The sequence below is a fragment of the Neoarius graeffei genome, chromosome 11 (assembly GCF_027579695.1).
Source record: "Neoarius graeffei isolate fNeoGra1 chromosome 11, fNeoGra1.pri, whole genome shotgun sequence".
In the NCBI taxonomy this organism is placed as follows: Eukaryota; Metazoa; Chordata; class Actinopteri; order Siluriformes; family Ariidae; genus Neoarius; species Neoarius graeffei.
This window is the reverse complement of record NC_083579.1, coordinates 61,928,705-61,953,833: the sequence shown is the minus strand read 5'-3', so window position 1 is coordinate 61,953,833 and position 25,129 is coordinate 61,928,705. Positions and strand designations below refer to the sequence as shown.

The following is a 25,129-nucleotide window of genomic DNA, read 5'->3' as shown; positions in this document are numbered from 1 at the left end:
GGCGAAAGGCAGGGTACACCCTGGGCAAGTCGCCAGGTCATCACAGGGCTGACACATAGACACAGACAACCATTCACACCTACGGTCAATTTAGAGCCACCAGTTAACCTAACCTGCATGTCTTTGGGGGAAACCGGAGCACCCGGAGGAAACCCACGCAAACATGGGGAGAACATGCAAACTCCGCACAGAAAGGCCCTCGCCGGCCACGGGGCTCGAACCCGGACCTTCTTGCCGTGAGGCGACAGCGCTAACCACTACACCACCGTGCCGCCGGATTATAATAAAATTCCAAATTAATTTGGAGCACATTTGATGTGACCAAAAATTACTTCATACTTTATTTCAAATTCTTCAAGATGATAATTCTTTGCCTTGACCATAAATAAATAAAAATTAAAAAGATTCAAGTCTTTACTCATTTCAAGTTTTGATAATTTATTCCTGTCAGCAGAGCATGCATCACTTTCCTACCATTTGCAATATAGCACAGTTCATGCTAAGTACACATGCTTGAAGATAGATGACTTATTATAGTGTCAGACCTTGGAACTATGATATGAAACTGATGCAGTGAAAATTCAAAGGTGGTAAATTGCAGCTGACCTTTCCAGCAGAGGTTTATTTGCAGTAGACTAATATACAGTAGCTATGACTAACATAGGTGGCACGGTGGTGTAGTGGTTAGTGCTGTTGCCTCACAGCAAGAAGGTCCGGGTTCGAGCCCCGTGGCCGGCGAGGGCCTTTCTGTGTGGAGTTTGCATGTTCTCCCCGTGTCCGCATGGGTTTCCTCCGGGTGCTCTGGTTTCCCCCACAGTCCAAAGACATGCAGGTTAGGCTAACTGGTGACTCTAAATTGACTGTAGGTGTGAATGTGAGTGTGAATGGTTGTCTGTGTCTATGTGTCAGCCCTGTGATGACCTGGCGACTTGTCCAGGGTGTACCCCGCCTTTCGCCCGTAGTCAGCTGGGATAGGCTCCAGCTTGCCTGCGACCCTGTAGAACAGGATAAAGCGGCTACAGATAATGAGATGAGATGACTAACATAGCCTGTATCAATAAATGAAAAGTCAAAACACTTTTAGTTCATGTCACTTGCACGTTTATTTGTTAAATTATGATGGCTTCTTTAGTATATTATAAAAGATGAAGGGTTTTTTTATTCAAGAAGTTTAGTCAACACTCTCCATTTCTTTGTCTCTAATCTCTTGATTTTTATCAGACAGTGTTTCTGTGGATGGGGTAATCTCTTCTTCAACGTGAAACTCCAGATCACTGGTGTTCTCTGCAGTTTCTTGAAACAATGGTAAGCTCTCAGAGTGTCCTGAAACCTCATTAGCTTCTGCAGGGAAAACTGCCTGCTCACGGATATGAGATATTGTAAACGTTGTTGCTACTTCTTCAAGTCTGGACTTTCCCAACTTCACATTCTCTATCTCTTTAGTAAGAGATGTTGCAGCAGTAGTGGACTCACTAAGTACTTCTTCATGGCTCTTTGGTTCCGTATGGATGCTTTTTATTTCTTCTGCTACCTCCGTTTTGTTTGCTGTGTCTTCTGCAGCTCCAGGTGGTTGGCATTCCTGTAGCTTCTGATAGAGGCTCCTTCTCTCTTCCTGTAGTGCTCTGCAGAGGTTCTCCAGTTTTTGTGTCTTTAAAGTGAAAAGCTCAAACTCTTTCTCCTTCACTGCTTTCTACAAAAGAGGAAGAGAAAATAATACAAAGTTATTTTTCAAAAACTGGGTAAACTTCTGTTACGTTAGTTAATAGAATTTCTTACATCTGCAACCATTTCAATAAGAGTTTTATTGCAGCCATCAAAGCGTGATTTCCATGAACTGGCCTCTTTTTCAAGCTTCTTCATCTTTTTTGCCATCTGTAAATATAAATTTTAAATGCTTAATAAACTCAAATATTAAATTTGCAGTGTTCAGTTTTGTATTGCATGGTAAAACAGTAAAGTTGAATGAGGTATGCTAATAGTAGTTGTAATTATAATCAAATTTAAGCTCCCTTAATTATTAGATTTGTTAAGAGGTACTTACTTTATCTATGTCTTGTTTGAAGCTGGCATAAACCCCAGTACTCTTTGATACAGCTCCTCTGAATTCATCAAACTTCTCAGAATACATAGCAAGCTGTAAAATGAAGGTACAGTCGTGTTCAAAATAATAGCAGTGTGTTTAAAAACGTGAGTAAAGCTCAAAATCCTTATAATAGTTTTTATTTCCATGCATTGGGATCACTGCACATTATATTCTACATCAAAACATGAAGAAAAATGTATCAATGTTTTAATTACTTTACAGAAAATGAAGAAAAATGAATTTTGGGCTGTTCAAAAAAATAGCAGTGTCTGCATTTTTCATTACAAACTCAAATACTGACTGTATAAACTGAAAAAATCTTTAGGATTTAGCATTCCTGTGAATCACTAAACTAATATTTAGTTGAATAACCACGGTTTCTGAGAACTGCTTCACATCTGTGTTGCATGGAGTCGACCAACTTCTGGCACCTGTGAACAGGTATTCCAGCCCAGGATGATTTGACAACATTCCACAATTCCTCTGCATTTCTTGGTTTTGCCTCAGAAACAGCATTTTTTATGTCACCCCACAAGTTTTCTATCAGCTTAAGGTCCGGGGATTGGGATGGCCACTCCATGACTTTAATTTTGTTGGTCTGGAACCAAGATGCTGCTCGCTTACTGGTGTGTTTGTGGTCGTTGTCTTTTTGAAACACCCATTTCAAGGGCATTTCCTCTTCAGCATAAGGCAACATGACCTCTTCAAGTATTTTGATATATGCAAACTGATCCATGATCCCTGGTATGCGATAAATAGGCCCGACACCATAGTAAGAGAAACATCCCCATATCATGATGCTTGCACCACCATGCTTCACTGTCTTCAGAGTGTACTGTGGCTTGAATTCACTGTCTGGGGGTCGTCTGACAAACTGTCTGCGGCCCTTGGACCCAAAAAGAACAATCTTGCTTTCATCAGTCCATAAAATGTTTTTCCATTTCTCTTTAGGCCAGTCGATGTGTTCTTTGGCAAATTGTATCCTCTTCAGCACGTCTTTTTTTTTAACAGTCGGACTTTGCGGGGGCTTTTTGCCGATAGATTAGCTTCACACAGGCATCTTCTAATTGTCACAGTACTCGCAGGTAACTTCAGACCGTCTTTCATCACCCTGGAGCTGATCATTGGCTGAGTCTTTGCTATTCTGGCTATTCTTTGATCCATTCGAATGGTAGTCTTCCATTTTCTTCCACGTCTCTCTGGTTTTGCTGTCCATTTTAAAGCATTGGAGATCATTTTAGCCCAGCAGCCTATCATTTTCTGCACTTCTTTATGCGTTTTCCCCTCTCCAATCAATGTTTTAATCAAAACACACTGTTCTTCTGAACAATGTCTGGAACGACCCATGTTTCTCAGGTTTTCAGAGAGAAATGGATGTACAACATGTGCTGGCTTCATCCTTAAATTAGGGCCACCTGACTGACATCTGTTTTTTCACAGACTGAATGACCTCACTAATTGAACTCCACACTGCTATTATTTTGAACACGCCCCTTTCACTTAATTATTCAATTACACAGACTCAGGAACATGCATATCATGAATGTTGGGTCTGTTGGTTTTCTACGACTTTACTACACCTACTGGTAAATTATTTGCCATGTAGTAATATAATTTCTACCAAAAGCAGTGATTGATCTGGTTAGTCATGTTGGACTGCTATTATTTTGAACACGACTGTACATTGTATTAACTTTAGAAAATGCAGATGTTATTCGTACCAGGTGTCAGTAGCCAACAAAGCTATTTGTACCCAGGGTGCATAGCCAATGTGGCCATTTACACCTAGGTGTATATAGCACTCCCCAGAGACAAGCACCCAGGTGTTTCGTAGCCAACAATGCTATTTACACCCAAACCTTAACCCTAATCAGTTGTAGGCAGCTGAATAGCTAATCTGGGTGTAAATAACCAAATAGTTGCCATATGACTATTCTCATCAGAGTGTAAATAGACACACCATTAAAAAAAAAAAATGATACAGCTGGAAAAGTATCATTTGATGCTGGTTACCTGAGCCTTCATGTCAGTTTCTTGTTGTTTCGAAAGTGTCACCTGTAGTTTGGCTTCAGCAGTTTGCTTCAGTAACTGTCCATAAAGAAAAACAAAAAAATGGTCTGTATTTGTTTTGGGTATGTAAAATATGATCATTCATGTGAACTATCTGAAATCATGAATCTCACATGCGCTCTCTCCATCTTGTGCTTCTCTTCAGCATCTTTCAGCAATGCATTTGCTTGAGCAAGTTTGGTTTCCAACAGCTTCTGCTGTAGGTCTCTGTGTTTGAATATTTTCTCAAGATTCTGCAGCAATCAGAGACAATAATCGAGCCAGTTTGAGTCTACAGAATAGGCCTTATATAAATTGTCATTTACTTATTTTTTTAAATGCTCTTACATTGCAGTGTGGAAAAATGTAGACTTTCCTGGATTTTTAATTAGACCTAAAGTAACAACCCCCCCAACATGTCCTCTTATAGCCTGGGCATAATACAGTTTCCCTGGATATTGTAGTACTCATGACTCAAACTGTGGAAATAAATTCAGGTTAAAGGTAGTCCCTATATTTCCATTCTTTCCACCTATTATTGATTTATATTTTGAACTTGTCTCTTTGTACTGTGCATCCCACATAGCTATTGCTAGAGAATGTGGAGGGGTTTGATTGACGACCCTGACTACATGACACAGTTGACAAGTAGGAGATCTGGGCAGAGCTGCACTGAACATGAGTGGCAATAGTTAAGCATGATATGCTGTATGTCTAAATGACAATAAAAATTGCAAAGTTGAAAAAAACAATCCCTGTGTTTCTGAGTTGGGAACAATGAATGAGAAGCTGAAAGTACACGAGGAAACATGTCAAATATTATACCAGTACAATAAAAAAGGACACACAGTGTCATTAATGCAAAGCAGCATTGTAACACAGCACCTGGTATTCTTCTGTTGTGAATGTCACAATGATCTGTACTTGATTGTTCTTAGCATCCAGGGGTATAAATGAACTCAGAGGCCTGAGCTCCCCTATCTTTTAAAGATAATAAGCATCGATATAAGGCTTCATTTGAAGCATCCAAATCTGATTATGTGCCGTTAACAAATGTTTTATGGCTGATTATTTTAGATTTTTGTACTAACTGTACCACCAATGGTCATAAAATACACAGTGGTATGAAGAAATAACACTGGGGCTGATTTCTTTCTCGCCCAAACTGTAGATTCATGACTGTCATGTCAGTTGATTACACAGAGTAAAATGACCCCTAATTTGATTTCTGTTTGGGCTGATATTTTTCTGACACTTTGCTGAAACGTGTCATCGGAAGTTAATGAGTGGGCACATGTACTTATAAGCAAACAGTGATGGCTAGTTCTGATATTACATAGGAGAACTAAAATCTTAAAGCCAGCTGCATTTGGATTTTATAACTCATGATAGTTTGTGATACAGACATGCAAGTCCGTAATGCTCTCATGGGTTCGTGTCATGCTGCACTGTGTCGTGTCTGCACTGCAGGAACTGAGAACAATCGTAGTTCTTAGAACGCTGTTTTGAGGGACTTTTTTAGCTATAATCCAGTTGCTATAATCCAGTTGTCGCTGTACTGAATGCAAACAAATGCAATCAAATTGGATTAGAATTGGAATGCAAACAAATTGGATTAGTTACACTATCATCCTTATTTATCATCCTTTTTCCCCCAAAATACCTTTAGGAATTGTCCAATCAAAGCACAAATTACACAGAAAGGCCACTGATATAACTAATTGTTTCTTGGTATGAATAAATGCGTTAACTATTATGTTTACAATGTTTGGTATTAGGTGGAAGCATGACACGAACCCATGAGAGCATTACGGACTTGCATGTCTGTATCACAAACTATCATGAGTTATAAAATCCAAATGCAGCTGGCTTTAAGATTTTAGTTCTCCTATGTAATATCAGAACTAGCCATCACTGTTTGCTTCCCATTCTGAAGAATATGCATCCTGTTAAATGTGAGTGAGTGAGTTACAAGACTAGATTTCTATGAGTTTCCTTGTATTTAACACTAGGTGCTTTCGGACCAGGGGAACTTTTCCGTAGTTCTTAGAACTGCTGGAAGAAGTTCCCTCTTTTTTTGTGTCTGCACTGCAGGAACTGAGAACAATCTTAGTTCTTAGAACGCTGTTTTGAGGGACTTTTTTAGCTCTTACTTCAGGGTAGGAACTCTCCCAACACATGAGGACCCATGAGTGACTTAAGTGTAAAGTGATTGGTTGAACACGCGCCAGTGCAGCACTGACAACTGCTATCTACTTATATCCTAAAGGAGAATATATATATATATATATATATATATATATATATATATATATATATATATATATATTTTTTTTTTTTTAAGTATTTGTCAACCATTAGCTGTGTAAATAACAGTGCTTAACATTAGTAGTAAAAAATTTTTTGGAAAAAAAACAGACAAATGGATAGACAGAGAAGGCCAGGTTTTATTGATTCGATATGCGATGGAGGAAATACAGTGCGACTTTTACACGTCTAAGGGAAATATAAAAATCTTTGCTAGCATTTCCTGTTAAGATCTTGCTAGCAAGCCAAGTTATATCACTTCAGCGTTCCTACAGGTGGTGCAATGCAAACAGAAAAAAAGCCCTTGTAGGTATGTAGTTCTTGAGTGGGTAGTGCCTCTCAATAAGTCCCTAGAACTGTTTGGTTTGAAAGCAAATGATACTTTGAGTCCAACAGTAACTTTCACTCTGTTGTAAAGGTCCCATACCGCCTCTCGCTGGTCATATTTGGCAATGAGGCCTTTGAGTTTCTCAGCCAGGTCGCTGTTCTCCTGGCACAGTTTGTTGTTACGGTTGCTGTGCTCCTCGATCTGGACCTGGATGTCTGTAAGCGTGTTCTGAAAGTGAGTAGTGATCTCCTTCCTCTTCAGGTCATCCTCACGACATCTCTGAAGGGTCTCCTCCTGACAAAGGGGCTCGGGTAAATATGAATCACTTCTTCTGTACACTCACATTGAAAATACTCAATTGTACAAAAGTTTAAATGAGGTTTTTAGACAGTCACACCTTCAATGTCTTGTTATGTCTCTGCAGCTCTCTGCAAAGCCCCTCAAGTTTACTCCGGGCCAGCACTGCTCTACTGTGTTCACTCTGCAGCTGATCTTTCTCCTTCATCACCTGCAGCAATTTCCTCTGTAGCATTTTCAGCTGCTTATGATCTGAGTGGTACTCTTCCAGCTGTGGACAGCACACAGGATTTATTGATTTATGACCATCCTTGACATGACTTAAAATCACAGGGCTACAATATGTACATCCTGCATCATAGGTTATAGGTGTCTATGCTCACCAGCTCTGCATGCTTCTTTATAAGAGCTTCCAGTTTCTGCTCAGGACTACCAAGCTTGTTCAGGCTTTGCATAAGAAGCATGGCCTCCTTCCCTGTGGTGACATAGATGTTATATTTAATTTTATATTTATGTAACCCCAATTCCAAAAAAGTTGGGAAGTTGTGTAAAACATAAATAAAAACAGAATGTGACAATTTGCAAATCATGGAAACCCTATATTTCATTGAAAATAGTACAAAGATAATATATCAAATGTTGACGCTGAGAAATCTTATTGTTTAATTGAAAAATATACACTCGTTTCTCATTTTGAATTTCATGCCAGCAACACATTTCAAAAAAAGTTGGAACGGGGCAACAAAAGACTGGAAAAGCGGTGTAGTGATTTTAAAAAAAAAAACTAATTGACAACAGGTCAGTAACATGATTGGGTATAAAAAAGAGCATCCCAGAGAGGCTGAGTTTCTCATCTCCCTTTTCCACCAACAGGTAACGAGGTTCTATTCTGGTTCACGCACCAAATTGTGAACCATTCGGAGCATTTTGACTGAAAATAAATTGGTTCAGAACCTGAAATTTTGGTTCCCAGCTGGAACCAAAATATAGCTGTTTTTTCCAGCATGAACTGCGACGACATCTGTGGGCATGTCATTAGTTTGGAGAAGAAGCAGAGAGCAGCAATGGAGAACATGACAGAAAATGATATATATAACCTCTGCAATAACAGAATAAAAGCCCTCCATTCTTGACGCATCCTTGATTACAATGGTTCTGCTCAAAATTGGTGAAAACACAGACTGGTTCAAGAACCCATTCGCTATTGTTCAAAAAGCAGGTTTTTTAAAGCAAAGTAAAGATGGGGAGGGGTTCACCACTTTGTGAAAGACTGTGTAGGCGAATAGCACAATAATTTAAGAATGTTCCTCAATGTAAAATTGCAAAGAATTTGGGGATGACATCATTTACAATACATAATATCATTATGTATTTACAGTACACAATATCAGATTCAGAGAATCCAGAAAAATCTCTGGATGCAAGGGACAAGGCTGAAAACCAACATTGGATGCCTGTGATCTTTGGCCCCTCAGGTGACACGGCATTAGAAGCAGACATGTATTTAGTGGAAATCACTGCATGGGCTTAGGAACACTTCTGAAAATCATAGTCTGTGAACACAGTCCATCACTGCATCCACAAATGCAAGTTAAAGCCATACATAAACAATGTCCAGAAATGTCCCTACCTTCTCTGGGCCAAAGCTCATTTGCAATGGACTGAGGCAAAGTGGAAAACTGTGCTGTGGTCTGATGAATCAAAATTTGAAATTCTTTTTGGAAATCATGGAGACTGTACCTTCAATATTGAATGATATATACAGGTTTTGGACAACCATGCTGCCATTCAGATGAAATCTATTCATGGACGTCCTTGCTTATTTCTGCAAGACAATGCCAAACTGCTTTCTGTACATATTGCAACTGTATGGCTCTGTAGTGAAAGAATCTGGATGTCAAACTGGCCTGCCGGAAGTCCAGACCTGTCTCCCTCCCACTGAAAACATTTGGTGCATTATGAGGTGCAAAATATGACCAAGGAGACCAGTTGAGCAAAAGAAATTGTATATCAGGCAAGAATGGGACAACATTTCACTTTCAAAACTACAGCAACTGGTCTCCTCAGTTCCCAAACATTTACAAAGTATTGTTAAAAGTAGAGGTAATGCATAAACATGCCCTGTCTCAACTCTTTTTGAAATGTGTTGCTGGCTTCAAACTCAAAATGAGCATATATTTTTCAAAAAACAATGAAATTTCTCAGTTTCAACATTTGATATGTTGTCTTTGTATTATTTTCCATGAAATATACAGTGGTGCTTGAAAGTTTGTGAACCCTTTAGAATTTTCTCTATTTCTGCATAAATATGACCTAAAACATCATCAGATTTTCACACAAGTCCTAAAAGTAGATAAAGAGAACCCAGTTAAACAAATGAGACAAAAATATCATACTTGGCCATTTATTTATTGAGGAAAATGATCCAATATTACATATCTGTGAGTGGCAAAAATATGTGAACCTTTGCTTTTAGTATCTGTTGTGACCCCCTTGTGCGGCAATAACTGCAACTAAACGTTTCCGGTAACTGTTGATCAGTCCTGCACACCGGCTTGGAGGAATTTTATCCCATTCCTCCGTACAGAACAGCTTCAACTCTGGGATGTTGGTGGGTTTCCTCACATTAACTGCTCGCTTCAGGTCCTTCCACAACATTTCGATTGGATTAAGGTCAGGACTTTGACTTGGCCATTCCAAAACATTAACTTTATTCTTCTTTAACCATTCTTTGGTAGAACGACATGTGCGTTTAGGGTCGTTATCTTGCTGCATGACCCACCTTCTCTTGAGATTCAATTCATGGACAGATGTCCTGACATTTTCCTTTAGAATTGGTTGGTATAATTCAGAATTCATTGTTCCATCAATGATGACAATCCGTCCTGGCCCAGATGCAGCAAAACAGGCCCAAACCATGATACTACCACCACCATATTTCACAGATGGAATAAGGTTCTTATGCTGGAATGCAGTGTTTTCCTTTCTCCAAACATAGCATTTCTCATTTAAACCAAAAAGTTCTATTTTGGTCTCATCCATCCACAAAACATTTTTCCAATAGCCTTCTGGCTTGTCCACATGATCTTTAGCAAACTGAAGACGAGCAGCAATGTTCTTTTTGGAGAGCAGTGGCTTTCTCCTTGCAACCCTGCCATGCACACCATTGTTGTTCAGTGTTCTCCACATTAACATTAGCCAATGTGAGAGAGGCCTTCAGTTGCTTAGAAGTTACCCTGGGGTCCTTTGTGACCTCATCGACTATAACCCCGATTCCAAAAAAATTGGGACACTCTCTGTAAAACATCAGTAACGTCAGAATGCGATAATTTGTAAATCATGGAAACCCTATATTGCATTGAAAATAGTACAAAGACAGCATATCAAATGTTGAAACTGAAAAATTTTATTGTTTTTTGAAAAATATATGCTCATTTTGAATTTGATGTCAGCAACACGTTTCAGAAAACTTGGGACAGGGACAACAAAAGACTGAAAAAGTTGTGTAATGCTAAAAAAAAGTAATTTGGTTAATTGGCAACAGGTCAGTAAAATGATTGGGTATAAAAAGAGCATCCCAGAGAGGCGGAGTCTCTCAGAAGTAAAGATGGGGAGGGGTTCACTGCTCTGTGAAAGACTGTGTGGGCAAACAGTGCAACAATTTAAGAATAACGTTCCTCAATGTAAAATTGCAAAGAATTTGGGGCTCACATCATCTATGGTACATAATATCATTAAAAGATTCAGAGAATCTGGAGAAATCTGTATGCAAGGGACAAGGCTGAAAACTGACATTGGATGCCTGTGATCTTCAGGCCCTCAGGCGACACTGCATTAAAAGCAGACACGTGTCTGTAGTGGAAATCACTGTATGGGCTCAGGAACACTTCAGAAAACCATCATCTGTGAAAACAGTTCATTTCTGCATCCACAAATGCTAGTTAAAACTAGATATAAACAATATCCAGAAACACAGCTACCTTCTCTGGGCCTGAGCTCATTACGATGGACTGAGGTGAAGTGGAAAATTGTCCCGAGATCTGACGAATCCAAATCTGAAATTCTTTTAAGAAATCCTGGACATCACGTCCTCCAGGCTAAAAAGGAGAGGGACCATCCGGCTTGTTATCAGTGCACAGTTCAAAAGCCAGCGTCTGTCATGGTATGAGGGTGCATTAATGTACAGTACATGACATTGGGTAGCTTGCACATCTTGGAAGGCATCATGAATGCTGAATGATATATACCGGTACATGTTTCAGAGCAACATGCTGCCATCCAGACAAAATATTTTTCAGGGAAGGCCTTCCTTCTTTCAGTAAGACAATGCCAAACTGCTTTCTGCACATATTAAAACTGCATGGTTCTGTAGTAAAAGAGTCCGGGTGCTAAACTGGCCTGCCTGTAATCCAGACCTGTCTCCCATTTAAAACATTTGGCGCATTATGAAGCTCAAAATATGACAAAGGAGGCCCAAACTGTTATGCAGCTGAAATTGTGTATTGTGCAAAAATGGGACATTTCTCTTTCAAAACTACCGTACAGCAATTGCTCTCCTCAGTTCCCAAACGTTTACAGAGTGTTGTTAAAGGTAGAGGTGATGCAACACAGTGGTAGACATGCCCCTGTCCCAACTTTTTTGAAACGTGTTGCTGACATCAAATTCAAAATGAGCACATATTTTTCAAAAAACAATAAAATTTCTGTTTCAACATGTGATCTGCTGTCTTTGTACTATTTTCAAAGAAATATAGGGTTTCCATGACTTGCAAATTATCACATTTTTGTTTTTATTTACAGTTTACAGTGCTCCAACTTTTTTGGAATTGGGGTTGTATTACGCACCTTGCTCTTGGACTGATCTTTGTTGGTCGACCACTCCTGGGGAGGGTAACAATGGGCTTGAATTTCCTCCATTTGTACACAATCTGTCTGACTGTGGATTGGTGGAGTCTAAACTCTTTAGAGATGGTTTTGTAACCTTTTCCAACCTGATGAGCATCAACAACACTTTTTCTGAGGTCCTCAGAAATCTCCTTTGTTCATGCCATGATACACTTCCACAAACGTGTTGTGAAGATCAGACTTTGATAGATCCCTGTTCTTTAAATAAAACAGGGTGCCCACTCACACCTGATTGTCATCCCATTGATTGAAAACACCTGACTCTAATTTCACCTTCAAATTAACTGCTAATCCTAGAGGTTCACATACTTTTGCCACTCACAGATATGTAATATTGGATCATTTTCCTCAATAAATAAATCTCATCTCATTATCTCTAGCCGCTTTATCCTGTTCTACAGGGTCGCAGGCAAGCTGGAGCCTATCCCAGCTGACTATGGGCGAAAGGCGGGGTACACCCTGGACAAGTTGCCAGGTCATCACAGGGCTGACACATAGACACAGACAACCATTCACACTCACACCTACAGTCAATTTAGAGTCACCAGTTAACCTAACCTGCATGTCTTTGGACTGTGGGGGAAACCGGAGCACCCAGAGGAAACCCACATGGACACGGGGAGAACATGCAAATTCCACACAGAAAGGCCCTTGCTGGTCACGGGGCTCGAACCCGGACCTTCTTGCTGTGAGGCGACAGCGCTAACCCCACCGCGCCGCCAAAATCTGATGTTTTAGGTCATATTTATGCAGAAATATAGAAAATTCTAAAGGGTTCACAAACTTTCAAGCACCACTGTAGGGTTTCAATGATTTGCAAATCATCACATTCTGTATTTATTTACATTTTACACAGATTATCAATCTTTTTGGAATTGGAGTTGTATTTTATATTTAATTTTTGAATTTTGTATTCAGAAGAAGTGAATTTATTGTCTATAACAGCGTAGCTATGACATTAGTTCCACCTGCAAGGTTTATATGACTGAGCTTTTTCTACTATGTTATAATTCTATAGTAGCAAATTACACAGGTCATTACAGTATATGGTGGGTGTGCCACAAACTGATTTTTAAAAAGCTTGTAATTGTTGATTTGATAAGTTTTCTCTGAGGAGACTTTTATTAAGCATTTGGCAAGAGTCTCTTTTTTCAGCACTTATTTCAGAACAGAAGTCAGAAATAAAGCTCTAAAGTTTTCTGATCCAGTAAAGTCTATGGGACAGAGGGGTTTGTGGTTTCTCAGTAACATGACAAGCTGCTTTTTTAAGTCTTCATCTCATCTCATTATCTCTAGCCGCTTTATCCTGTTCTACAGGGTCGCAGGCAAGCTGGAGCCTATCCCAGCTGACTATGGGCGAAAGGCGGGGTACACCCTGGACAAGTCGCCAGGTCATCACAGGGCTGACACATAGACACAGACAACCATTCACATTCACACCTACGGTCAATTTAGAGTCACCAGTTAACCTAACCTGCATGTCTTTGGACTGTGGGGGAAACCAGAGCACCCGGAGGAAACCCACGCAGACACGGGGAGAACATGCAAACTCCACACAGAAAGGCCCTCGCCGGCCACGGGGCTCGAACCTGGACCTTCTTGCTGTGAGGCGACAGCGCTAACCACTACACCACCGTGCCGCCCTAACATTAAACATACTTTTTTTTTAATTATTAAAGTTATGACATGTTCTTTGGGGTGATCACATTGGATCTAATCACACTGCCCCATTGGTAATTATTTTCCCATCACACCCCATCATGCTTTATTCCTTAATTATACAGTAGCACAGCCATACAGAAAATATGAACCTTTCTAGAAATTTGGGGGTTTCATGTAATGTTCAGCAAGGAAAATTGCCTCACCAAGGCCTTTCAGCATTTTCTTTTCTTGCCTGGGATCTTTGGCCTTTCCAGACCCTTTTACATCTGTGACTGCCTGTTCCTCCAGCTCCTCATTCTCAACGGGTTTCTCGGCTTCCTTATAAAAACTGATGATGTCTTCTAATTGTTCATTCAGGTCCTCAGTGAGGTCAGGAGTAACATCCACAGAGGGCAAGCTGTTAAGGGTCTGTACCTCTGCAGGCTGGCCACAGTTCTCCATTCTTATAGTCACTGAAAAGAAAAATTAAGGTTGCTTAAACTTTAGTGTTCTTGTCATAAAGCAGAAGGGTCAATCAACCGTGCAAAAGAGCAAAGAAGGAAAATCAAAATCAAATATAACTGCAAGTGATGATCATCAGGGTCCAAACAATATTGCAGAAATCGCAAACAGTGGTGGAAGTAGAAGTGGTTCAACATCTTCAACAACATACGTGGCCAAGTACAACCACATAAAATTAATATTTTTTTTAGTTTACCTAGTTCTTAAGATATTGCAAAGTTTCATTTATAGTGCCTCATATGGACAAAATGTCTCAAAATTTGATGTGCTTCAAAGGAATGTGATGGTGCGTAAGTGTAATAAGTTAAATGAAATTTGAACTTTTACACTACAAGATATTTACCATAGACTCAAAGGGGCTACACCTTAAAATTTCACTGACTCGTAATTTGGAAACAGTTTCAAGTCAAAGTCCCTCCTGTGCCAGGACCTGGTCTTCCCAGGCAGTTTCCTGTCCTAGTACTAACCAGGCCCTTAAGGCACATTTCTATTTCCATTTCTATAGCCTTCGGCCTCTCGCCTATTACATAGCTAGGGTTACAGTGGGGGACTAGTTCTCTGACAACCGCGAGAGTTTGACTCCCTACTCGCATCTGTATTGCAGTAGGGATGGTCTTTGGTATGACTGTGAGTAGAACATATGATCTCCTGGTTGAGAGGCAGCCACGCTAACCACTAGGCCAACTCACAATTTTGAAACAGCTTAATGAATCAAAATTCTTTTTACATCTCTTTAGCAGTGTGGACCATAGATGATGTACACCAAATCGAATAAATGGTCTAGGACAAGATTCAAAAAATACATTTTTGCAAATATTCATCTCATCTCATTATCTCTAGCCGCTTTATCCTGTTCGACAGGGTCACAGGCAAGCTGGAGCCTATCCCAGCTGACTACGGGCAAAAGGTGGGGTACACCCTGGACAAGTCGCCAGATCATCACAGGGCTGACACATAGACAACCATTCACACTCTTATTCACACCTATGGTCAATTTAGAGTCACCAGTTAACCTAACCTGCATGTCTTTGGGGGAAACCGGAGCACACCCACGCAGACACAGGAAGAACATGCAAACTCCACACAGAAAGGCCCTTGCCAGCCACAGGGCTCGAACCCAGACCTTCTTGCTGTGCGGCGACAGCGCTAACCACTAGACCACCATGCCACCTTTGCAAATATTGACTGCTGAAATTTTATTCCCCATTGGCAACCATTTTTGTTGAGTGAGACAATTGATACTAAAGGACATGTTAACAAATGCGGCTAACTAGAACCACACCAAATTTTATATTTTCAGCTTAAACAGTTCTTGAGATATTCAAAAATGTGTCAGTTGCAGTACCCCATATGGATGGAATTTCACTAAATTTGGCGTGCATCCAAAGATTGAGGTAGTCATGCATGATGTGAAATTTTGTTATGTTTGAACCTTCACATCAAAAAATATTGGCCAAAGAGTCAATCTAGGATACACCAATTTTCAGTGGCTCATAATTTTGAAATTGTTGGACAAACCAAATTTCTTTTCACAATGTTTTATCAGCATGGAATAGAAAAGAGGCACACCAAATTTTGGTGAAGTGCCCCAGACAAGTTCATTTTCCTGCCCTTTTCATGAAATTTAAATGGTGGAAATTTTAGGGGTGGAATTTATCAGTTATAGGCCCATTTGAGTTGGGAAATTATAAGTAATCAGAGGAAAGAAGATGTTTTGTTCTAATCCATGCGATTGCTGAGATATGAGCCAAAAGGTAAACATGCTCATTATAGCACCCCCTTATGGCTGATTTATTTCATATGGTACGTAGCTTTAGCATGCCGTTTGGGATGAACCTATAAAGTTACATGATAATAGAGCATTCACAATGAAAAATATTGGCTGCTGAAATTTGATTGGCCATTTGGTAGCTTTTTTTGGTGAGCCAGCCACCTTGAAGAAGTTGACAGCTTCACTTACGTAGGGAGTGTGATCTGGCACAGACGAGGACATTGCAGCAAGAATCAGAAAAGCTCGTGCAGCCTTCGTAGCCCTCAAGAACATCTGGACGTCTAAAGAGATTAGAAGGAGGACTAAGATCAGGATTTTTAATTTGAACGTGAAAATTGTGCTGTTGTATGGGTCCAAGACATTGCGAACCACAAAAAGTGCCATGGAAAAGGTACAGACCTTTATCAATAGATGCCTCTGAAGGATACTGAACATCTACTGGCCACAGAAGATCAGCAATGCTGCATTATGGGAGATGACAGGACAAGAACCAGTGGAGAGTGATTCATCCAGCAAAGGAAATAGAAATGGCTGGGACACTCAAACAACATCACCAGGAAGGCCCTAACATGGATTCCCCAGGGAAGGAGGAAACAAGGAAGACCACGGAACAGCTGGCACAGGGACTTTGAGGCAGAGATGACAAAAACAGGACACAACTGGAGGGAACTGGAGAAGATTGACCAAGACCAGGACAAATGGAGAGTGGTCGTTGATGGCCTATGCCCTACCACAGGCTATGGGCCTAAGTAAGTCAGACAAGTACACTAAATTTAAGATTTTTAGCTTGAGTGTTTTTTGAGATATGGACATGTCAGCTGTAGCACCCACTAGGGACAAAATTTCATGAGTTTTGTTGTGCATCCAAAACATGTTGTAGTGATGGTGCCTATCAAATTTCATTATGTTTGAACCATTAGCTCACAAGATATTGGACATAGAGTCATTATGGGGCATGCCTTCATATTTTATTTTATATTTTATTTTGATATTTTATAATCACACTATCTGTTATCATCTAAATGAGGATGGGTTCCCTTTTGAGTCTGGTTCCTCTCAAGGTTTCTTCCTCGTGTCATCTGAAGGAGTTTTTCTTTGTCACAGTCGCCACAGGCTTGCTCATTGGGGACAAATTAGGGATAAAATTAGTTCATGTTTAAAGTCTTTAATTTTTTGGAAAGCTGCTTGAAGTACTATACAAATAAACTTGACCTATTGACACATAACTTTGAAACATTCTGATCAAAATTCTTTGTACAATTTTTTTTCTTTTTTTTTCTTTTTTGTTAGCATGGTCTGTAGTTGATGTGTACCAACTTTGGTGAGAATTGGATGAACGTCCTCTCTTGAAGGAGTTCATTTTTCTTTCACTTTCAATTTTTTGAAATTGGTGAGAGTGGTTGTGTTGGATTCAAAAGATTCCAAGGAATCAGAAGAGAAAATAATTTGTCTCATCTCATTATCTCTAGCCGCTTTATCCTTCTACAGGGTCGCAGGCAAGCTGGAGCCTATCCCAGCTGACTATGGGCGAAAGGCGGGGTACACCCTGGACAAGTCGCCAGGTCATCACAGGGCTGACACATAGACACAGACAACCATTCACACTCACATTCACACCTACGGTCAATTTAGAGTCACCAGTTAACCTAACCTGCATGTCTTTGGACTGTGGGGGAAACCGGAGCACCCGGAGGAAACCCACACGGACACGGGGAGAACATGCAAACTCCGCACAGAAAGGCCCTCGCCGGCCCCGGGGCTCGAACCCAGGACCTTCTTGCTGTGAGGCGACAGCGCTAACCACTACACCACCGTGCCGCCGAAAAGAATTTGTAAATGCGCTTATTATAGGGCCCCCTAGAGTCATGCAGAGGTAATTACAATTTTATGAGATCTCTCCTAGTTCAGGAACCTATGTATTAAGTTTGCCTGTATGTCTTATAGTTTTTCCTGCCCACATACTTTTACAAAAGAAAAATGGACACATGATAAATCCTTACAAAAGCAGTAGGGTAAGATATGAACCCTTCTTCTCATCACTGACACCAAAAGCCATGATTTTGTGATATACTTAAATCCTTAACTTATCAAGTATATAAGGCCCAGTAACAGAAGTTAACATCTCATCTCATCTCATCTCATCTCATTATCTCTAGCCGCTTTATCCTTCTACAGGGTCGCAGGCAAGCTGGAGCCTATCCCAGCTGACTACGGGCGAAAGGCGGGGTACACCCTGGACAAGTCACCAGGTCCTCACAGGGCTGTGTCTAACCATTCACACTCACATTCACACCTACGGTTAATTTAGAGTCACCAGTTAACCTAACCTGCATGTCTTTGGACTGTGGGGGAAACCGGAGCACCCGGAGGAAACCCACGCGGACACGGGGAGAACATGCAAACTCCGCACAGAAAGGCCCTCGCCGGCCACGGGGCTCGAACCCAGACCTTCTTGCTGTGAGGCGACAGCGCTAACCACTACATCACCGTGCCGCCGAAGTTAACATTATACATGTTTTCTAGTATTTTAACACTTGGCTCTGTGTGTGTGAGAAACATTGTTTAAAAAATTCCAGCACCCTCAAAACCCTAAGAATAGCTCGATAGAGATAGGGATGTTTAAGGACGTTTGTTTCAGAGGGGGTGATGGTGGTGTTGACAACTTCTTCTGTAGCACTGAAATTTGACCTGCTTGCAGCAGCAGTTTCTTTTTAGCTTAAGTTTAAAAGACATTTAGGTTACAGTTCTAAACTTTGAGGTCGTTTACCCCTGAAGTTACGCTGCTTGTTTTCACTGCTCATTTGGTTAAATTTAGCCCCTGTCCAAGCTGATCACCCCCTGATCACCCCCTGGCGTCACAAGCATAGCACATGGCACATGGCACCTGTTCTAGGCCAGCTGTCTATTTTAGGATCTTCTTAATATGGTCAACTTGTTTATTATTCTTAAGCATGTTTCTTTCTGCATCAGTGATTATAACCTTGATATGTTTTGCTTTTATTTTATTATTTTATTGACTGTTTAGATCTAAACCTGGTTTGTAATTTTTTAACTGGATATTCCAATTGCTTCCACAGACTGCCCAGACTACTGCTACGCATTACATTTTAAATTAAACAGTGCAACTACTTGCAGTTTTACATGAACCATATCTCTTCATAGCATATTCTTAGACAAATATGGCATGCACTTCTAAACCATGACATGCATTTCACATTCTTCATGCATGACCGAGTGGTAAAACAATCTATACTATAATGACAGAGGACAAAAAAAAGACTGAAAAAATTACTCCATTTATGAAATTTATACAACAAGTGGTTTTATTTGGTGTCTTGAGTTCAAAAGAGATTCCGACAGTACTTACCAGTAGGAGCAGTGAAGTTGACAGAAGAGGAGTGAAGGAAGGTTTTGAGCGTCTGCTCCTGCACAGACAGCAGCTGTGACGGGCAGACCTCAAAATAATCTGGTAGGATGCTATCCAAACCCACTCTGGTACACACAAGAGTTAGGGCACTCCAACAGTTAAGGCACTTTTTAAAATTTCAATTCATGGCACTGCATAAAATTGTTTGTTAATAAGTACTACGAAATGAGAACATAATCTACTTGCATATTAACTTAACCTAACCAATCTGAACAAACTGACTGATTGATTAATTATGAAATTAAAGTATTGTATTGATGGGCCTATTAGTTATGAAGTTACCAAAATCAACATGATTGTATCATGATTAGAATTTTCATACAAGACAAATCATATGAAAAGTAATGAAGGTACAGTATATGGTTAGTGTGATGGGTCGCATTTAAAAAAAATAATCAATAAAATCTCTCACCTGCTGTGGGCCAGGACCAAAGTTTTATTTAATTCCGAACACAATGCTGGCACGTATAGGTTAGGTAGCTCTTTTCAGATTTTACTTTACACATTTCAGACATTATTATTACAATTAATGTAACTTTTAAATATGCCCCCTAAAAAATATAATTCATAATCAGATCACACAAAATTCTTTTCCTCGGCTATTATTTATAGTCATTCAGAAGCCCAAACAATATAATTAAGCAAATTAGGTTTATCATTATAAATATATTAATGGTTTAAGATAAGATGTGTTTAGAAAGCTCCTTTTACTTTTAGTACAATAATGAAGATCATTTTTACACAAAACTATGCACTATTTGCATTTCCCTATGTTAAATAGCTCGATTTGATCATCCTGATGTGTTAGCATGGGTCTGGTTTCACTGACACAGCATTAATCTTCTTGTGAAAAGAGCTTTGAATAAAGTGTCATTTGCCCCTCTCTCAGGTTGGGATGCTTTCACCACATGAGCCTGAACAGCTCTGAACAGCAAAACCACCACCTAGATATCTGGATATCAGATCACGGATGACCATTGCTTGTGGAACACTGACTTTTTAGTGAGCAGCATTGGTGCATCAAGAAAAAGAGCACACTTGGATACCTATTTGCTCAAAAAAAGTCCCAGATGGATTATGGGAATCTATAGCTGAATGGATAGGACAAGTAACTCTCCACAAGGGCTGGTATGTTCACTCTGAAACATGGGATCCAACGATAAGAAGCTATGAGATAAACAGATTTGCCTAATCTAGCTTTATCTTTGAACAAACAAAAAAATAAAATAAATAATAATGCACAATTGTATGCATAACAGGGTGTATGAGTAGTATATAAATAATGAAATTATGAACGTGTTATTTCAAGATAAAATCTCTAACATTTTCTTTCTATGATTAGGGGTATAAATGTGGTTTAGTTTTAACATTGCTGTTTTCGAAGGAATTAATAAGTCACTTGATATTTCATCAGTAAATTGATTATGACTTTAAGTTTACCTTAATGTTTCTAATACATTGTCTTTTTATTGTCTGTTTCTCGCATCACACGGGGGCATTTTTCTGCTGACAGAGTTAAATGGGGATTATGGGTAGACCACATGTCTAGTCTTTGTGTGTATGCCTAAAGATGAAAGGGAAATATGCACTGGCAGGGTTTTTTCCTCAGTCGAATGGTCACCCAGAGCAGCAGAGTGTTAGTTAGATCTCTACAAAAGCCACAGGTCGGCCATGAGGGCTAAGCTCCACAGAGTACCTGAACTTACAGAACATAGACAAAATCATGTCATTAAACTACATAAAGAACTTCTATGAAGGATTTGTAAGTAATCCTAACCTTAGTTTGTTTGTTTTACTTTATATATATGCTATATTATGTATGACAATTTAGGAAGGAAATCTATACAATGTACTGTATTTTTAAGGTTCGGTCATCTCAATGGATGTTTGATGATTATCATTAGACATTTTTAGCTGGTGTCTTGGAAAGCTACACACACACACACATGCATATAAGAGAATCAGTTTGGCCATTACACTCATGTATTTTGTTGTTTGTGTGCTTGTGTTTTTGTATTAGCTCCGGCCACCCACTGTGATTGGTCAATTCCACACCCTGTTCTTTGGCTCTGTGCGTATGTTTTTCCTGGGGGTTCTGGGATTTGCAGTTTATGGCAATGAGGCTCTTCACTTTAGCTGTCTCCCTGACCGGAGGGAACTAAATGTCTTCTGTTACAACCAGTTTCGACCAGTAACACCTCAGGTACACTTCAACACTACATGTTTTAAGCATTTAAAATGTGTGTGTATGTTACAATGTAGATCTATATACAGTTCCCTCTACAATTATTGGCACCCTTTGTAAAGATTACTAAAAATGGTTAGAAAAAGCCACCTTTTGGTGTAGTATATTCATCTTACACTGAAAACAATGAGAAAAATACAACCAATAATCAAATGTTAATTTATTCAGAGTAAACAAATCCCTCATCAAGAAATACTTATTTTCAAAAAAAAAAAAAAAAACACAGGTACCACAATTATTGGCACCCTTCATTTAACACTTTGTACAACCTCCCTTTGTTAGTAAAACAGCACTGAGTCTTCTGTAACATTTTATAAGGTTGGAGATACAGAGCAGGGCATCTGAGAACATTCCTCTTTACACAATCTTTCCAGATCATCCAGGGTCCTCTGCCCTCTCTTGTGCTCTCTCCTCTTCAGCTCAGCCCACAGGTTTTCAATGGGGTTCAGGTCAGGGGACTGAGATGGCCAGGGCAGAAGCTTGATTCTGTGGTCAGCTGACCATTTTTGTGTTGATTTGGACATATGCTTTGGATCATTGTCCTGCTGGAAGATCCAGTGACGACCCAGTTTTAGTTCCCCTGCAGAGGCAGACAGATTTAGATTTAAAATGTCCTGGTATTTCATAGAATCCATGATGCCATGTACACAAACAAGGTTTCTAGGGCCTTTAGAGGAAAATTAAAAAAAAAAGTCCTTCCCACGTCAAGTGGCGCATAGGGCAGTGCCGATCTCCGTTTCCGTAGCCCTCGGCCTCTCGCCTATTACATAGCTAGGGTTACAGTGGGGGGCTAGTCCTCTGGTAACTACGAGAGTTTGATTCCCCACTCACATCTGTATTGCAGTGTGCCTTGCCAGACGGTAGTAGGTACCATTTTTATGATGGTCTTTGGTCCTTTGAAGGAAAAACAACCCCAAAACATCACAGAACTTCCACCATATTTTACAGTTGGGATCAGGTTCTTTTCCTTATAGCCATCCTTCTCTTTACGCAAAGCCAACTTGAGTGTTTCTTGCCAAAAAGCTCAATTTTTGTCACATCAGACCACAGAATACGGTTCTAGTCAAAGTTGTTGGAGCGTTTTTTGCAAACTTCAGGCACTTACGTTTGTGGTTAACTGACAGAAAAGGATTTTTTCTGGCAGACCTTCCAAATAATCTGTAATTCACCAACAGTGATCCTTGGGGATTTTTTTTTTTTTGCCTCTCTTATCATGTTACCAACTCCCACCAAGTTTGTAGCAGTTCCAGTTGGTGTCCACATTTTTATTATTGCCCTAACAGTAGAAATGGGCATCTTCAGGTGAGTAGCTATTTTTTATAAACATTCCTTGACTTATGAAGGTCACCACACTTCTCCCTCATTTGGTTTGTGTGTTCTCTTATCTTTCCCATGTTGATGGATGACTAAGGGAATTTGGACTCTGTGTCACCTTATATATTTGTACCTCAGTTAATCAGGAAATCATGGATTACAGCTTGAAAGTTCCTACACACTCCAATCAACTCAAAAATGTACAATTTAAATGAGAAACAGGGGTGCCAATAATTGTGGCACGTGTGCTTTGTTGAAAATAATTATTTCTTGATGAGGGATTTTTTTTCCTCTGAATAAATTTATTTCAATTAAAGGTTGGATTTTTCACATTTTCAGTGTGAAAGGAAGCTACTTCACCAAAAGGTGAATTTTTTTCTAACCTTTTTAATAATCTTTACAAGGGGTGCCAATTGTTGTGGAGGGCACTGTATATTTTAATAAAAATTGTTCATTTTTTCTCCCATACCTCTCACAGGTGTTCTGGGCCTTACAGCTTGTAACAGTCCTTGTACCAGGGGCTGTGTTCCATCTTTATGCAGCATGTAAAAATATGGACCAGGAGGACATTCTTGAGCAACCTATCAACACAGTCTTGTATATAATCTCTGTGCTTTTGCGGATGATCCTGGAGATGGCTGCATTTTGGTTGCAGAGCCATCTCTTTGGTTTTCTGGTTCAGCCCATGTTCATGTGTGATGCCAGCTCACTGGAAAAGACCTTTAACTTCACCAAGTGTTTGGTTCCAGAGTACTTTGAAAAGACAATCTTCCTTGGTGCAATGTATGTATTTACCATCATCACTGTGCTTTTGTGTATTGCTGAGATTTTTGAAATTCTTCGCAGAAGGGGTGTTTTGTGAGAACAAACTGACAACTCTTTTACGTTTTCTTGTAAGTGTTCATGTAAAATGTCTGAAAATTATTGTTTTCATATTTTAATCATTTTTAAACATCCATCCAACAGCTCTTTTATCATTTGCTTTTTAAAAATATTAAGCAGTCAATCTCAGGTAGAATGGAATATGACTGAAATGTACTTAACTAGGTTCTACAGTTTAGGTTACACAATACTAATACATTTTCCGCTAGTTTCCGTTTCCAGTTGAGAGTACGCCGTGCGCATTTTGGCTGCCGCTTCTCACTGGAGCTTTTCATTTTTCTTTTTTTTCCTTTTGTTTTTCTTTCTTTTGTGCATTTGTGTAGTTTGATGTTTGTTTTTTGTTTGAATGTTTTGTCCGCTGGTTGTGGCGTAGCTCCGGACCCAGTTTTGGCGTCGGTTCCCTTCAGGCCTTGGTTCGCTGTGGGTGATGCCTGTGCACCTCGCTATGGACTGCAGTGAGCTCGTTGATCTTTTTAACATTGGGGTTATCCAGTGCTCTGTGCAGCGGTGCTTTCATGCTTGGTGCGGTGCTCTGAGCAATGTTGCCCGGTGGCATCGCAGTGGCTGTGCAGGTGGTTTGGGACATACCAGCACTATGTGTGGCGATGCTTCTGTGCTTGCTTTGTGGATCCATGGCGTGGTGTTCCAAGTGATGCTGCCCAGCAGCATCGCGGCAGCTGTGCAGGCGGTGTGGGATTTATCTTCGTGCACCTGGTGGGACTGTGTTAGCTACGCCATTGGAATTACATCCTGACCCTCTTTTGGTGGACTTTTTTTTTTCCCCCCTCAATTGTAAAGCGACCTTGGATGTGAGGAAGGCGCTATATAAATTGAACTAATTATTATTATTATTATTATTATTATTATTATTACTATTATTTTAAACTATGTTCTAATGTAGGTCTATATCTCTCTTGTACTGACAGAACCACATAGAAGCATATCCTTGTCCTTTCTGGCCTACACATAAAAGCATGGAAGTGCACAAGTGATTTTTATAGTTTAATAAATATTATACAATAAAGCCTTTTTGCCAGCAATGAACACAAGCAGTATGTTTACTGAAATGAGTGGACTTACAGGATTATCACACTTTAAGAGACTGGGGGAAATCATTGTATAGTAGCGTATATTAACAAAGTCAATTTACATTATTATTATTTTATTCATGTTTGTATTTGGAGTATTTCTAGTCTTTTTTGAGTAAAATATTTCTGTCAACTTCACAACTATAGCAATTCCGTGACAAATATCCCCATATCGAAATCTTTTCATGACTGTCAGCATTTTATTCCTCACCTGCTCAGAACAACACGTTTATCTTGCTAGCTAAGATTAAAGCAAACAGTTGACAAAAT

At 39.8% G+C, this 25,129-nt stretch overlaps 2 protein-coding genes across 4 annotated transcripts; one reads left to right on the top strand and one right to left on the bottom strand.

Moving 5' to 3' along the window:
• Nucleotides 1-1,091: 1,091 nt before the first annotated feature.
• Nucleotides 1,092-19,349, bottom strand: txlnbb (taxilin beta b). 3 transcript variants are annotated; one of them, XM_060934523.1, is made up of 12 exons: nucleotides 19,271-19,330; nucleotides 16,303-16,648; nucleotides 16,093-16,184; nucleotides 13,835-14,083; nucleotides 7,448-7,539; nucleotides 7,165-7,335; nucleotides 6,867-7,061; nucleotides 4,267-4,386; nucleotides 4,097-4,171; nucleotides 2,042-2,134; nucleotides 1,777-1,872; nucleotides 1,092-1,690 (listed from the first exon to the last, which is right to left on the bottom strand). In XM_060934523.1, exons 4-12 carry the CDS (start codon nucleotides 14,070-14,072, stop codon nucleotides 1,172-1,174), a joined length of 1,599 nt encoding a protein of 532 aa, XP_060790506.1. In that variant the 5' UTR covers nucleotides 14,073-14,083; nucleotides 16,093-16,184; nucleotides 16,303-16,648; nucleotides 19,271-19,330; the 3' UTR covers nucleotides 1,092-1,171. The 3 variants fall into 3 exon arrangements, with proteins under 3 accessions (XP_060790506.1, XP_060790507.1, XP_060790508.1); XM_060934524.1 differs by having other exon boundaries at nucleotides 16,303-16,364; nucleotides 19,271-19,319; XM_060934525.1 differs by lacking the exons at nucleotides 16,093-16,184; nucleotides 16,303-16,648 and having other exon boundaries at nucleotides 19,271-19,349.
• Nucleotides 19,350-21,053: 1,704 nt separating this feature from the next.
• On the top strand, nucleotides 21,054-23,751 carry LOC132893669 (gap junction epsilon-1 protein). Its single transcript, XM_060932817.1, has 3 exons — nucleotides 21,054-21,092; nucleotides 21,351-21,533; nucleotides 23,368-23,751. Exons 1-3 carry the CDS (start codon nucleotides 21,054-21,056, stop codon nucleotides 23,749-23,751), a joined length of 606 nt encoding a protein of 201 aa, XP_060788800.1.
• Nucleotides 23,752-25,129: the final 1,378 nt, after the last annotated feature.

What these genes read in the sequence shown, in the direction of transcription:
- txlnbb (XM_060934525.1), bottom strand. Translation starts at nt 14,072, where the DNA reads ATGGAGAACTGTGGCCAGCCTGCAGAGGTACAGACCCTTAACAGCTTG. An exon ending in ACAAGATGGAGAGAGCGCAT is followed by an intron (nt 4,172 to 4,266) that starts GTGAGATTCATG and finishes CTTTATGGACAG; the next exon opens with TTACTGAAGCAAACTGCTGA. An exon ending in AAACTGACATGAAGGCTCAG is followed by an intron (nt 2,135 to 4,096) that starts GTAACCAGCATC and finishes TTCATTTTACAG; the next exon opens with CTTGCTATGTATTCTGAGAA.
- LOC132893669 (XM_060932817.1), top strand. Translation starts at nt 21,054, where the DNA reads ATGTCATTAAACTACATAAAGAACTTCTATGAAGGATTT. An exon ending in AGAACTTCTATGAAGGATTT is followed by an intron (nt 21,093 to 21,350) that starts GTAAGTAATCCT and finishes TTTTTGTATTAG; the next exon opens with CTCCGGCCACCCACTGTGAT. An exon ending in TTCGACCAGTAACACCTCAG is followed by an intron (nt 21,534 to 23,367) that starts GTACACTTCAAC and finishes TACCTCTCACAG; the next exon opens with GTGTTCTGGGCCTTACAGCT.